Here is a 15,387-nt window from a genome sequence, read left to right on the forward strand (position 1 = left end):
TTGGCGCACTGTTTTTCGTTGATAACTCGTGAACGGTGCCTCGGGGAACATTTTTGTAAAGGAAGAAGTTGCTTCAAATGATCCGAGGAACCCGCCATTTCCGGATTGCGAGACATTCTTGGGACACGCTGTATATGTCGAAGGAAACGTGCAGATTCGCTGAGAGCGGAATTTGAAAAGTCAAGCGGAACGATTGAAATATAAAAGCTCGCTTCGGACCTTATGGAAAGCTGTATTTCTCTCTGCCGAATGAAAAAACGACAAGTCGCCCGCGGTCACCGATCAATTGCATTAATCTTTTGTTATCTTCTGACTTGCAGGGTTTAGACAGCAGCGGACGGCCAGCCTTCGTCCTCTACTTTCGCGTTCGTTACTACGTGGACACGCCGTTGCTGTTAAGGTGAGCCGTCATGTCGAAGCTAATTTTTCACTTTGCACTTACCGCGTTGCGACAAATACGGGCAACCTGGTATTACGGTGACAGCATGCGAGTTACCATCTTTCTTACAAGCGCTATCACATAATGCGATCGCGACGAGACGACGGATATCCCGCGATCGAATCGAACGCGCGAATAAAAGTTCTCCGGTAGTCGCGCCGGACCCTGCCCCGGCCTGACAAATTATTCGCTCGAAAGAGGCTGGCTCCTCGCAGGAAGCTAAATTAGTCGAGGACGGTCCGGCCATCGGACGGCCAGCCAAATGGATTGCAGAATTAATCGGAGTAATTAGTGTTCCGCTTCAAATGGTGCCCGGTGCCACCGTGTTCGCCGGAACTGCAAACTCGCGTAGCCTACTCGGCGGCCTCCGTCTCGCCTCTTTTTCCTAGCCACGCTGCATCGCGATTAAGAGGGCTCTCCTAATTTGCCCGGGCGAATCCGAGCAAGATAGGCCTTCTGGGTCGAGCCGCGACCGAAGGTCGAACCTCGAAACGGCTCGATCCGACGAGATAAAAGCCGATTGATAAGCTCTCGGTCGGTAAGCATCGGCGACAAAAAACCGATCGATAGGCTCTGTCGGATCGGTAAATCGTTAAAAGATCGCGTCTCGCGATAGATCCGTTTTGAGGATCGCGGGAACATTCGAGATCGCGATGCGAAAGAATTCATTCGTTAGTCTCGGTCGACGCGCGACGGTGCGGCAGACGATCGGATGCGGCGAGGTCGTTCCGAGCCGATTCGAAAATGTCCCCGCTCTTATATAAATCTGGAAGATCGTGCCTCGCGATAGATCCATTTATTTGCGGGAAGATTCAACGCCGATAGATCTACGAAGCGTGATCGCAGGCTCGGGGAACGCGACGCGAGTGTGTTTGACAGCGTTGCGTGTACGGCGCGCAAGACTCTGGCGGAATTGATGGCAGAGGGTTGGAACGCGGGGGGGTTGTGAGGGGGGAGACGAACGGATGGCAGCGAGGTAAGGAACAAAGACAGAGAAGAAGCCGAGAGGTGACGGCGAAGCGAAGGGCGAGCAAAAGGGTGGATCTCCCTCACGAAACGAATTCTCGACTCCTGTCCGGTAGCTAAGTGCTACCTACTCTTGTAATTATAAATTATTACGTGGCGCGTGATAGATAGACCGTGCGCATTAAATGAAAGCATTCGTCCCGGTAATTATACTGATCCGTGGTTGCTTTCTGATTTCCACCCGAAACCCGTGATTTACATCGGGCCTCGCCGCATTCGCCGCACGTCCACGTCGACGAGGGTTTAATTCGTGAAAGGACCCACGGCTGCGGCCTAACCGCAGGACGTTCTTTCGGCTGGATCCCCCTCCCCTCCGGTGCTTCGTTTCTCCGCTTCCGTTCGGCACGATGTCGCGCACCCAATGGCGTATCGACTTCATTGATCCGCAAATTCGGCCGCGCCTTTGTCAGAACCGCCACTGTCAACGCTCGCGCGAAACTCGCGATCTTTCGGATCGATCGACGAAGACAGCCGTGGAAACCTCGCTCTGCAAAGGGTGCAGCCAGCCGGCCGGTTCTGCGGTGGCGGAAATTTTGGCGCGGCTTCCACTCCCCTTGCGGACGAGCATTCTTTAACCCTCTATGGGTCCATGTAACATTCGAGTCGCAAGCCGATGTATTCACATTTTACCAAATAGTTTTAGCTTTTTCTTTTATTTTCGCAAGATGATGTATGCGTCTTAATTGTATAGGGTGTCCCAAACATGTCTCGCGATACGGAAATTTGGGGTAGCCGAGGTCATTCTAAGTAACCTTTTCCTTAGAAGTTTCCTTTTCCGCCACTCGAGGATCAACTTATGATTCGCAGTTTTCAGATGTTCTGTATCTGTCATGCGTCTAGCAGTAAAATATTTCTTCGTGCAAAGGCGACCATTATTTCGAGTGTTAACGAAATACACTGAAACACTGCTCCCGATTCACAAAGTCCTCGGCACGCGGTTAGTTTCTTCACAAGTTTGTTGGGATACGTTCAACGGAAATTTTCAAGATCGAAAAATGTTCGTACTGCATTCTCACTATTTTTCCATCGTCATGCAACATTTCGGCTTTGAAGAATTAGGGGTTAGCCGTAGGTTCGTTTCGAAACATGCGCCGAATGCGAGTTCCGAAGTACAGTAATGTCTCTCTAATTGGCGCTCAGTTTGTCCACAGAAATGGACAATTTGGGAAGAGGAGATACGATTGTTCGAGCCTTGCGGTTCGTTTTTATAGTTACGAACTGTCAACAACTATAAAAACGAGCCGCAAGGCTCGAATAATCGTATCACACCTCTTCCCAAATTGCCCATTTTTGTGCACAATCTGAGCGCGAATTAGGGAGAAATTACTGTGGAATTTCACGCTTAAGCATTTATGCACAGATGCGGAAACTTTGTAAGCCGTTGTTACGTCAAAGTTACAAATTGAATTAATTATAATAAAGTTGTTTAGACTGTTAAATATTTTTTTAATTAGCATATATCGGTTTTATAATAATAGATTTTCCGTTGCATAAATTGTCTTATATTTAAGAAAAAAATTCGGCCCATAGAGGGTTAAAGAATTAGGGGTTAGCCGAAGGTTCGTTTCGAAACATGCGCCGAATGAGAGTTCCGAAGTACAGTAATGTCTCTCTAATTGACGCTCAGTTTGACTACAAAAATGGACAATTTTGGAAGAGGAGATACGATTATTCGAGCCTCGCGGATCGTTTTTATAGCTACGAACTGTCAACAACCATAAAAACGAGCCGCAAGGCTCGAATAATCGTGTCTCCTCTTCCCAAATTGTTCACTTCTGTGCACAATCTGAGCGCGAATTAGGGAGACATTACCGTATCGAGACACGCGAGTAGCGTGGCTAAACATTCACGTGCCGTTCAAAATTGATTTTTAGCGAGGCATCGATGAAATTCGGCTTCATTCTAATCATTCTCGTACGCTAGTCTGTTTGAAACAACGGCGGATGAAATTTTCATCGAAGAAATGTCCTCGGACGACGCGATTGATCGATACATTTCGCTGAAACGAACAAGCTCCTAGAACGTCCGCGAATAATGCACGATACACAGGAATCCTTTCTCACCGCGAGCTTTCGTAATCCCGGCATGTTGTTTCGCAGATTTATAGGGCTGGTTTCTATCGCTATGCGCGGTGCGTTATGCGAACTGTAGCAAACGTGACTTTTTGAAATTCCCATGGCCTCGTCGGGCCACGTCGTTTATCATTACGCAAAGTTCGCATGACAGGCGTGCCTTTCGACGTGAGTTCCATTGGAACACGCTCTGTTTTCTATGAGCCAGCAACTCGGAACTCGTTTCAGGGGAAAAATTTCTCTCTCGCTAAATTATATGCGATTTCCACATTTTTACGATTACACGCGATTTTCGCGTTATCTCGCGCATATCAATCTTCAGGAATACCCTTTTTGCTTTCATCGTTCGATAACTCGCGCTAAAAGCTTTCGAAACCATTTCACCCACGATATCGAAAGAAAAGAGACGCTTTTCTTCTCACCGACATTCCGCCGTACGTTTTTGCTTCAATTATTCGTGCACCACAGAACACGACTGGTGACACGAATTTTATTCATCGTGTCTAAGCACCTGAACCTTAATGGCGCCTGGATACAATGCGATTGAGTTATATAACGGCACACGAATATCACAAGACACCGTGATTCGTTTCGTGCAAAGGAATGTCTTTATAAGAACATCGACCGTAGACGCAACAAAGGTCTCGAACGTGGAACGCGTTGCCGTTAAGGTGGGGAAAGCCGACAGGCGAGAAAGAGAGAGAGAGAGAGAGGGAGAGATAGAGAAAAAAAATATTCATCTCTGTGGAAGCACGGGATTTAATTATTCACGAGTCACGATACGATTCATTATATCGACGAGCGTGTCGGGAACACTTGGGAACCATTCACCGTGGCGCACCGGCCGATCCGCGGTTTCTCGATCCTACGGTAACCATGAGAAGCATATCTCGCAGAAATGGCAAGGTTATTATTATTAATTATGCGACTGGACTTTTTTTCGCCGTTCGCCGCGATATCCGTTACGGCCGTTACACGGAGCGCGCAGGTTGTCCCGGGAATTTTAACGTTCACGCGCGCGAAACTTCCTGGCTGGCACGCGAGACTTTTGCCACGGCGATCGACAAAATGATAGAGTATCCCGAATTGTTACACGGCGAGGAAAGAGTTGTAACTGAGCTGCGGAAACTTCGTGGAAATGTGCATCCTTCGAAGACAGGATATGATAACTGCGTGCGAAGAATCGTAAAACTTTGCCGCTAAAGCTTCATCTTGAACAGCTTTCGAGCATAAATCGAAGAGGCGAAACCAAACCCTGAACATTTTTATCCTCATCGTTAACCCGGCATTTATCGGAGATGCTCTAATCTTCATATTCGAAGTGCGGGTCTCTCGGGCCCATTTGGGCCCAGACCATATAAATATCGTTATTTGACTGTATCTGGCAATTAATTTGCGCCATTCGTCCAAGTCTTGTAACGAATCTTCGCTTTCGCTTTCGATAATTCTCATTCTTCGCCTCTTTGGTAGTATAATTTCGCTGCTGCTACTCGAAGTGTCAGAATCACAACCAACATTGTCTTCCACAATGTCATTTAACTCTTCAATTACTCAAATTACTCGATTACTTCAAAAACTCTTCGTATTTGATTAAATACGTCTTCGGTATCGCTCGGCTCTAAATTCTCGTCATAATATTTATTTTTCTCCATGTTGCTAAACCATAGAAAAGGTGAAAAAATGGTTTAATCGTAATGGCACAGACTTAGCACGTTTTAACTACAGATAACAATTGCTAACGCCGACGATAACGTATGCTAAAAACATTTGGCTCCGCAGCGGAGCCTTCGGAGTTACGGAACAAGTGACAAATGTCTCCGTAGCGGAGCCTTCGGAGCGTTAAGGGTTAAAATTGCAACGATTCTTGAAAGCCGAGTTGGATGTATTCTCGCGGAGCGTTCGCTAGAGGAAATAATAACGATTCAATTGTTTCAGCGATGAGACGACACGCCACCACTATTACCTGCAGCTGCGGGACAATGTCGTCAGGCATGGCGGCGGGGTGGAGAGCCTCCATCCTCACCATCCCCTACACGAGCCATCAATCGTTACGCCTCTGCTCACACTCGCGGGTCTTGCCCTACAAGCCGATCTTGGGGACTACTCCGAGGAACGGCACAGGCCACACGCAGGACCTGTGGGATATTGCAAGCCCACGGATTACCTTCCGCCTCACGTAAGTCTCCGATTAACGACGCTGCCTTCGCCAAAAACTATTCATTGTCGGTCAAGATCGTGCGAACGTTTCCTGAAGAATGCGTTGCTTCGCCACTGAACCTACCGCGATCAAAATGACCTTATTTCGCAACGCTGTCCCACTGTTCCACACTGCGCCGAAGTTCGCAACACCGCGAACTTTCGGGACCCTTTCACGGAAAATGCTTATAAATTAATAAATTATATTATTAGAGAAATTTCGCAGAATTGCAAAATAAGGAAATGGCCATTTCGACCGCGGCAAGCTTAGCGTTGTTTGTATCTCGTGTCGATGCGCAGAATGCTTAACCAAAAGAAAATATCCCATAAAATCAAGACAATTGGAGAATTGGTATTTATCGATTATTCTCTCAACCCTTTAGCAGAGCTCAAACGATCGGTGTACTGAAATGAAAAGAAGATGCTACGAAAGCGGGAAGATTGCACTCTCTGATAGAGTAATTTAGATTTGTAGGAAAATGCGAAATTCCGTTATCGTTTTTGTAGTACAAGCATTAGAAAAATTATAATCGAACATATTCGCCTAAGTTCTCGTCTAACGTGGCCCGACGAACACGCAGCCCCGTCGAGCGAAATACATTTTCACCAACCTCTACCCTCTTATCAATGTTTAATTACTCGCGAGAAGTCCTTATCGAACCAGCCTACGAACGCCACGTATATTCCGCTCTATCAGAGTTTTTCAGAGGTATCTCATCCAGTCACGGATCGTCCAATTACGCGACATACTCTCCAAGTATAAGTCGTAATCCCCGCATTTCCTAGGATTTAGCTTGCGGAATGTAGGCCTATTCCCGCGCTGTTGCACCGATCGTAAAGTTCCGTCGGCGGCGGGGATGGTTTCACGCGTTGCATAATCTGCGCATTGATTTTTTCTTTTTTATCGTGTTCCCTTGACGTTCCCTTACGCGCCTTCGAAATTGTGCCTCGAAGAGAATCCATTCGCTCATACGATAATGTTTCCCTTACCGACGCTCAGATTCTGCAGAAAAATGGACAATTTTGGAAGAGGAGATACGCGATTATTCGAGCCTCGCAGCTCGTTTTTATAATCGTTGACAATTCGTGACTGTAAAAACAAACCGCAAAGCTCGAATAATCGCGTCTCCTCTTCCCAAATTGTTCATTTTCGTGCGCAATCTGAGCGTCGATAAGGAAGACATTACTGTATTTCGATAGAACGCACGGGTAAAAATTTACGACCCGTTTTTACCCGTTTCTTTCGAATCCACACTTTCCTATACGGCCGACACGATATTTCAGGATAAACCTCAAATTTTTTCAGAGCTCGAAATCTTAACAGCGCGATCGCGCTGCTTGGGACTCGAACGGTTAAAAAGACAACATCGATTTTGGTCGGCGAAGAAAGAAATCCGCGTGTTAACACTAAACCCACCGCGGTCAAAGCGACCGCTTTCTTGTTTTGCAATTCTGCAAAGTTCCGAGACTCTTTCGTGGAAAACGCTTGAATAAGATATACAGCAAGTCTTCGGATAAAAACTTTACAAATCCCAAATAAATTCGGTCTTCTCACTTTTCTGAAGCAGCACACGCCAGTCGGTACTACTGCTTGGTAGGTTCAGTGTTAAAGAGCGATTTGAAATCGGTCTATCGCGAACGGCAGTCTCCAGCGACAAAGTGCCTGCGACAAAGTGTAATACGGATGATCATGGTTTAGATGTGCCTCGAGTCAAATGTGCTCGCCGTGCTCGCGGCTCAGCACAGGGACAACCGGGGCCTCTCCAGGGAGGAGGCAGAGCTGCAATACATCCGGGAGGCGGTGCTGCTGGAGGCGCCGCTCAACGCTCACCTCTATCGGCTTCGAAGAAGCAAGAACGAGGCCGGCCCGGGACGCATACTCCTCGCGATATGTGCTCGCGGGGTGCGAGTATACGCCGAGGAGGAGACGCCGCGTGTCTTCGCCTGGAACAACATCGGCAAACTGTGCTTCGACGTTAGTCTCGCAACCAACCCCCACACACCGTCCGCGAAAACTCTCTCGAACGGTCGAAGCTTGTCGATCCAACGAACGAGTTCTCCTCCCGAATCTCGTTCGTCGCGTCGACACGCTCGACCAGCTTAGATAAATCACGAATCTATCGTTTCGAAAGACCTTCCCGAAGGGACGTACGTCGCTCGAACGCGTCTTTGATCGTTCAATCTTTTTCCGACGCAGCGCAAGAAGTTCGAGATACGGGCCGTCGATCAGCCGGACAAGCTCACCCTCTACAGCGGCTGCGATGACAAAAGCAAGCTCCTTCTGGGGCTCTGCCGGGACACCCATCAGTTCTCCATGGCCATAGCACCCAGAGTGAACGAAGCGAAGAGGCGCGAGGAGGAAGGTGAGATTAATTTCGAGCAATCTTGTCGAGCCGACGAATATACCCTTCGTACCAAATACGCGTATCTGCTTGCGTAGATTTTGCGCAAGTTTTGGGAATTCGGTTCCGCCGGATCTGGAGAGTCGCGACGACTTTCTTCGGTTTGGTCGATTAAACGTGGGTGCCGCGGGTCTGATTACAGAAAGGAAGGTGCTCCGCGACTGCTACATGTACCCCGCCCGTTGCAAGCTAAGCTTAACGGCGCGCGGGGCACGCGGCGATCAACGAATCTCTGTAATCTCGAGCACGTCGTCGAACACAACCTCCGGGATCGTCAGTGACCGGGTTCACAGCGAGGACGAGCCGGACACGGCGCCAGCCTCGACCGAATGTCTGCCCCGTCTTACCGAAACTACTTCGCATTCGACTGTCCAGTGCAACGTTGTGAACGGCACCAACGCGGACGTCGAAGATCGGTCCCTGCCGTCGTCGCCGGTTTCCACAGTTGACGGTAAGTACGGCGATTCCGCCACAACTTCCTACCCGTTCGACTTCGAAGATCAATTTTTCCATAATTCGTTGTTACGCGTCGTTCGAACCTTGGCTCGACATTTTACTCTAATCCGGATTCGTACATCGGCAACGATTCGAAAGTAGGGGATTCCTGAGGCCATTCGAAGCAACTATTTCCTTAGCGAAAATGCGATCTGTGGCTTCGTTTGCGAGTTATTCACGAGAAACACTGACCAATGAGAAGCGAGCCCGGCTGGCGCGAGGTAGACCAGCGAACGAGCGCGCGGAGCCCGGTTCCGCTCGTTGGCTCGGCCGTCTCGCGCCAGCCGATCTCGTCTCTCGTTGGTCACGGTTTTTCGTTAATAACTCGTAAACGAAGCCGCGGATCGCACTTTCGCTAAGGGAAAAGTTGCTTCGCACGACCTCGGGAATCCCCTACTTTCGGATTGCGAGACATTTTTGGGACAGCCTGTATAACGTCCCCTGCTAAAGTGTAGTATCCAACGATAAAATACGATTCGGTTGTTCCGACTGTAACTTCTAACGTTAAGTGGTAACGATAACGGGAACAGATATACAGGCGGCTCGGGGTTCGGGTGGGAATCGTGAGAACGTAGAACGGGGTGGTAAATTCGGGGTGTTATAAAAACACGCTCGTATAATTTTTAGAAGTGGACGGCGCGGACAGCACGCCCACGACGGCCACGTTGAGATTGGCGTCGAGCGCGGCGACTGCAGCCGAGGGGTCACAATGTAGCAGCAGCTGCAGCACGGTCGTGGTCGTGAACGCACCTGCTGGTGGACCGCCGCGAATGCGTCGCACATCGGCAACGTCCAGTCTGGAGCTGGGTTACTCGCATACGGCACAGAATTCGGCGGTTTCGTCGGAAACCGCCAGCTTTCCTGGCGCCATTTACGACAGGTGCAAGAAGGGCGGCAAATACGCAGGTGAGATTCCTTTCTAATCGCGTGGTCGCTTCGGTCGCGGCCCGGCCGGCTGGTTTTCGTGGACATCCGTAACAAGGACGGGAACGCGTCTTCGTTTCTAGGCACGGACATCGCGAGCGAGACCAGCGGCGTGTACACCCTGAGGAGCAGCGAGATGCAGGACGAGCGAATAGGAGACTTGTACTCGCCGACGGGAGACGCGAACGAATCGTCGGCGGCGAGCGACGTGTGCGCCCTGAGCTCCGTTCAATCGACGACCGACGAGGCTTCGGTGACGTCGGGCTTCTACACGATTCACAGCGGCCTCAGATCCGAGACCAGCGACGTTTACACGGAAGACGTCGGCACCGAGGATCAGGAGCCGATTTACAGCGTCTGCAAGGGCGACGAGGACGTCGCGAACGTCGTGTCGACCATGACGTCGGTCACCCTGGACCAGCAACTGGACGACTCCAGATCCCGAAGCAACAGTATACTGAGCGCGGGAAGCTTCAGAGGCGATGGCAGCGATCCCTCGAGCGTGGGGCCTTTGTTGTCGGCCGACGAACTGTCGGACCTGATCGTCGGCCGTTACCCTCCCAGGAAAACGATCAGCAATTCCATGGATTCCGACTGCGACTACGTTACCATGCCTCCGCCGCCCCCGCCGCCCAGAACGGACAGCGACAGACAACTTCCTCCGCCACCTCCGTATCCAGTGAGCATGGAGTACGCGACGTTGAACTCGTCCAGATCCAAGATACCGGATATAGAGAGGGAACCGCCGCCCCCGCCGCCGTACAACGCGACTCGAGGGGAATTCGTGCCGTTGCCACCGAGGAGGACGGATCCGCCACCCCCGCCGCCGCCCTACACGTCGCCCAGAGAAAGAATTCAGATACCACCGCCCACACCACCGAGAAACGATGCTGTGATACCCAGGGAACCGCCGCCGCCGCCGCCGTATCCCGAGGTCTCCGAGATCACCCGGCAAGAGGCGATCTCCACCCTTTATCCGACCGCGGGCGAGGAGATCGTCTCGCGGGTGACTTCGACGAAAATTCAAACGAGCCTCGCCAACAGCAAGCCGAACATCGGTTTGACGCCGTTGAAGAGCGGCTGCGGCCAGCCGGCGAACGACGTGACCGTGATCGCCCCGAAACCACCGCCCAGAATTCAACCACCCACTTACCCCGGTGACAAAATGAAACCTACGCCGGTCCACGCGCCGGTCGCGGCTCTAGTTGTGGGCCCGAATAATTACCTGGACGTGCACGCCTCGCGAGGTGGTCCGGTCTTGTTGCCTTACTTAACACCGCCGCCGCCCCCTCCGCCACCCCCGCCGCCGATGGTTCACCCCAGGCAACCACCTCCACCCCCGCCCAGCCTGGCCACCGTTTACACGAGCCAGGTGGCCAGGTCGCAGATCGAACAGTACAAGCAGCAGCTCTATTCCGACGTCGATTACGTAATGTTCCCGCTGAAAGATCCCGCCGTGTCCAAGCAGGAGTACATCGACGCGAAACAAGGCTCGCTGCTCGCAGCGATGGCCGCCTATCCGCCGCCCCCCTATCCCTCGTTTAACAATAAATCGCTGGTAATGTACCGTAGCACGCCGTATCTGCCCGGCTCCTCCTTCTCCTCGCCGTCGAAATACGCTTCCAACCAGAACCTTAGCAGCAGCGACACGAGCTCCAACAATTACTTACCGCATAGTAATCTGAGCAGCCACTACGCTGCTAGCACGAGTTCGCTATACAGCGGGGCTACTTGTTCGTCGGCCGGGAGTCAGAGCCTTAGACGCGAGCCACCGGCCCCGGCTCATCCTCACACGCTCCACGCGTTCTCCAGGACCAGAAGCGACGAGAACATTTTGAAGTGTTTCGACACGCCAGCCAGCATTAAGCTGCAGTCCTTGCCGCAACTCAAGCACCGACGACTACCGCCGCCGCCACCGCCGCCTCCATACGAAATACAGGTAAGCGCAGCTTCTAGAGTTTTCATCGTTCTCTATCGGCATCCTCTATATAGAGTGGAGAGTAGAGACTTTAGTCCACGGCCCGTTCACAGCGTGGATCTGACTTGAGATTTGTAAACGATCGGTGCCGTTGAAGCTTTTTTTTACCGATAAAACCGTATCTCGTTGCAGAATCTCGAGAAGAACCAGCCGCTTCCATCAGCCTCCTCGTCGTCTTCGTCGCCGAAGAAGACGCCGAAAACGAGCACCGTGGAAGAGCACGACGAAGGAAAGGAGGACGGGATGCTGGACATACGAACGTTGCGGGAGAAGAGCCGGAACTTGGACTTGCCGTTGATATCGGCGTTGTGCAACGATCGATACCTGTTGAAGCAAACGAAAGCGTTCGTGATGCCGAAGCATCCAACCGAGGCGACATCCTCGACCTCCGCCAAGAACGGGACGAGAAGCAGCAACGGCGGTACAAGCAGAAACAAGTATCCAGTGAGCGGCCTGTCGACCACGCAGATCACGAAACCCCCGAGGAAATCTTCAACGAGTACCCATAAACATCCGGCCGAGGTGAAGGGCAACGCTTACAAGGTCACCAATTCGACGGGCGTGTCCCCGGCTAAAAAGGAGCCGACGAGGGCGTCGCATTCGTAACACACAGTGTTGTCCTGAAAGCCCTCCCGAGATCTTGGAGTTCTATACCTCGACGAAAGTACATTCCAACATCTCCGTAAAGATTTCGCGACATGTTCTTATTTTTGTCTCTTTTTGAAATATGATAGATAGTAGGAAAAGAGAAAGATTCTAATGGTGTGATTGGGACGACGAATGAAATGACTCTTCGGGTGTACCATCCTTCGTCCTAATAGACAGAGTCTTTCTTCTACTTTCTCTCTCTCTCTCTCTCCCTCTCTCTCTCCCCCTTCCTTTCTCTTTCTCTCACTCTCTTCTGCCCAACAGAAGTTTAATTGTATTACAGATCTGTTCTTGTTTTATGCATTGTAACTCTGTATTATATGCCTCGAAGCAAGTGTCCTTAAAATCCGTCGACACAGCGGTGTTAGGAATACTTTTAAAGAGGAACGGAATTGTACCTTAGCTATATTTTCGAAAGATCCTCGTCCGTAATCTTCTGCGGCCTTCAATATTGTACGTTAGAGGAGAATAATCTCTGATTTGGAAACGAAAACCGGATCAAACAATTGCTCTAAAGTACAAAATGACAGTCCTCAATGGCTTATAAACTCTGGAGACTGCATTGGTACCGTTCTGACGACGGAAATCTTACGAATCAATTGATAGCCGAAAGAGAGACAGAGCTAAAGATAAAGTGAACCTTTCCTTCACAGCATCGAAGTCGATTCCTTCGCCGATCCGACTACAAGTACTTAAATGTTTTCTCCGTTAAAGACCGTGCTTCTTCAACTCAGGGTGCCATTTTATTACTTACAATAACTCACACTCGTCGTGGACACTCGAACAGTCCGATGAGGGTAGATATACGTTTCGCCTCGGCGACGTATTTAATGCGACGTGCGAATCATTCGTAATGCTAATTAAGAAGAAACAATGGCGTTTATTATATCGTTCTTATTTCATCTATATGATCTCTCTCTCTCTCTCTCTCTCTCTCTCTCTCTCTCTCTCTCTCTCTCTCTCTCTCTGATACTCCTGAAAATTGTATTCTTCCTCCGCGAGCGAAGCTTTCTTGTCGCGTATAGAATAGTGAAAAAACGTCAGCGATTAAAGCGTCCATTAATTATCTAATTCTACGTCTCTCTTCTTTTCCTCGTGTTGCTCAAATAAGCGATTAGCGTGATCGGTAAAACAGTAAAACGCAAAAATATATATATATATATATATAAACAATTCGAATTCGTGAGCCCTGTGTGAGTCCTAGCAACAAAGAACGCTCTTATAAAGTGCCTTAATCGTTCGTAAGAGCCACCATTTTTCTAGGTACTAATCAACACGGATATTTTTATACAGACATACTACGTTTCGATGTTCACGGGCGTAATATTTATTACCATCCACGTTTTTTGTCTTTGTACTTTCTCTTCTCTTTTAATAACTTTCGATCAGTGCTCGCTTTATGATACTTTTTATCGAAGCGTTCTTTAAGCGCACGCGTCTACTGTAACTGTAAGTGTAGTTTGCTGATTACTAACGTCATAACGATAATCTCACGCGTGGTTATCGGGATGCTGTCTCAAGCGTTAGGCGTTCTGTAGAAAACTGTGAAGCACCGACGCGACAGGTCGACCGAGGAAAATTGCCTACGGGAATAGTAATACGTAAAAGAGCGAGTCCAATTCACGGGAACTGCACTATACAGGAACACGCGAGAGACAATTTACAGTTTGTAAAAGATCCGCGTGGACACGGCGCGAACATTAATCATAGATCATAGTGTAATGGGTAATAATTTAGCCGTAACGTTGGCTTATGTTAATTAATACTAGATATTAATAATTGCAACACGAACCATGTCTGTAAATAGTATTGCGTGAAATTATAGGACTTGTTGTAGTCGGAAACCTCATGTATGTACCACGCGCCACCTCAGCTACGAATAATAAACATTTTTTTTATAATGAAAATTCTCTCGGTAGTTCACCGGAAAATCTCACGTGACTTCGCGCGTCACGAAACGAGGGCGGTCCCAAAAGTACCCGAAAACACAAGAAACTTCGGAACAAATATCTTTATTTTTCAACATAATCTACTTTTAGCTGGGTACAGTTTTTCCCAGCGGTGTTCAACAGCTTCGATACCCTGTTTATAGCGAGAACCATCGGGCTCCTCGAAATAGCCATTAAGACTCCGCCTCTTTATTATTGGACCGAGCCATTTTTTCAGTTTGGAAAGTGAAAATAATCCGAGAGGGCTAATCGAGAGGGCTATCGCCAAACACTCGACTCAAACATCCTCGCGACGCTGTTTTTGTTATATTTTGAGCAAGCGCGACACCCATCTTGCGCACAGCTTCCTCGTATCCAAATTTTCAGTCGATATGCGATGTACAGCACTTTTTGAAATGTCTATCATTTATTTTTATATAAATGATAAATTTTATATAATTTTTTATTTATATAAAATATATTATATAAAATTATATATATTTAATATATATATATATATATTAAAAAAATTTGGATATATATATATATATATATAATATATATTATATTTAATATATAATATAAATGCCTATCTATTCTTCATCATTTCCGCGGTGTGGTCACTTAATTCGCTAGACCACTGCGGTGTTCGCCTCGGCAGCGTAGTACGGCCTTGTTTAAATTCTGCCACCCAATATCTTACTGTTGCAAACGAAGGCGCAAACTCCCCTAGATCGAATTTAGCTCGATTTTGATATTAGTCGAACCGAGACCTTTCGAATGAAAATATCGTATCGCATAGCGATGACCAACTTTTTTTGCCACGTTTACAAATTTACTGAAAGCGTTCGCTATTAACGACTGTCAAACAAACACTAAAGAATGCAGCGTCCTCGAACACTTGGAACTTTAAGCTTTGTAAGGTTGGTACTTTCGACCGTGGTCATTTTTTTTCAAAACAATAACCGCCATCTATACTGCAGGCCGGGCACTTCCGGGACCACCCTCGTAGAAGCCTGTGGCGACAGGACTCGGTCGATCGCACACGTACGAGCGTTCATTGTGGAACAGACAGCACACTTAGAACGTACGGACCAAAGAAAAAGTATTACCTTGATCGATACTAGACGACTGCAGCAGCATGGAATGCGTATAACCACGGACCTGGGATATTTAATTTGACCGTAGCTCGTGGTGTAACGGAGCATGGCATAAATGTTTGCACTCGCTCGTTTAGTACGTTAGTTCGCATCGTTCGCAGGACACTGCCGGACGGTGT

At 48.8% G+C, this 15,387-nt stretch overlaps 2 protein-coding genes across 5 annotated transcripts in view; one reads left to right on the top strand and one right to left on the bottom strand.

The window, feature by feature from the left end:
* The window catches only part of LOC117224822 (protein expanded), a 138,940-nt gene extending 124,853 nt beyond the window's left edge, over positions 1 to 14,087 (top strand). For all 3 annotated transcript variants that reach the window (XM_033477975.2, XM_033477974.2, XM_076524675.1), the window contains 8 exons: positions 321 to 400; positions 5,473 to 5,713; positions 7,433 to 7,708; positions 7,931 to 8,096; positions 8,278 to 8,586; positions 9,258 to 9,536; positions 9,638 to 11,493; positions 11,665 to 14,087. In XM_033477975.2, coding sequence (XP_033333866.1) covers positions 321 to 400; positions 5,473 to 5,713; positions 7,433 to 7,708; positions 7,931 to 8,096; positions 8,278 to 8,586; positions 9,258 to 9,536; positions 9,638 to 11,493; positions 11,665 to 12,138 — 3,681 coding nt within the window. In that variant the 3' untranslated portion in view covers positions 12,139 to 14,087. The remainder of the gene's footprint in view (positions 1 to 320; positions 401 to 5,472; positions 5,714 to 7,432; positions 7,709 to 7,930; positions 8,097 to 8,277; positions 8,587 to 9,257; positions 9,537 to 9,637; positions 11,494 to 11,664) is intronic.
* LOC117224826 (putative sodium-dependent multivitamin transporter) overlaps positions 1 to 15,359 on the bottom strand; it is an 87,823-nt gene extending 72,464 nt beyond the window's left edge. For both annotated transcript variants that reach the window (XM_033477984.2, XM_076524678.1), the window contains exon 1: positions 15,221 to 15,359. The gene's annotated coding sequence lies outside the window, so the exon portion shown is untranslated. The remainder of the gene's footprint in view (positions 1 to 15,220) is intronic.
* Positions 15,360 to 15,387: the final 28 nt, after the last annotated feature.

Source organism: Megalopta genalis, chromosome 9, assembly GCF_051020955.1.
Source record: "Megalopta genalis isolate 19385.01 chromosome 9, iyMegGena1_principal, whole genome shotgun sequence".
Classification (NCBI taxonomy): domain Eukaryota; kingdom Metazoa; phylum Arthropoda; class Insecta; order Hymenoptera; family Halictidae; genus Megalopta; species Megalopta genalis.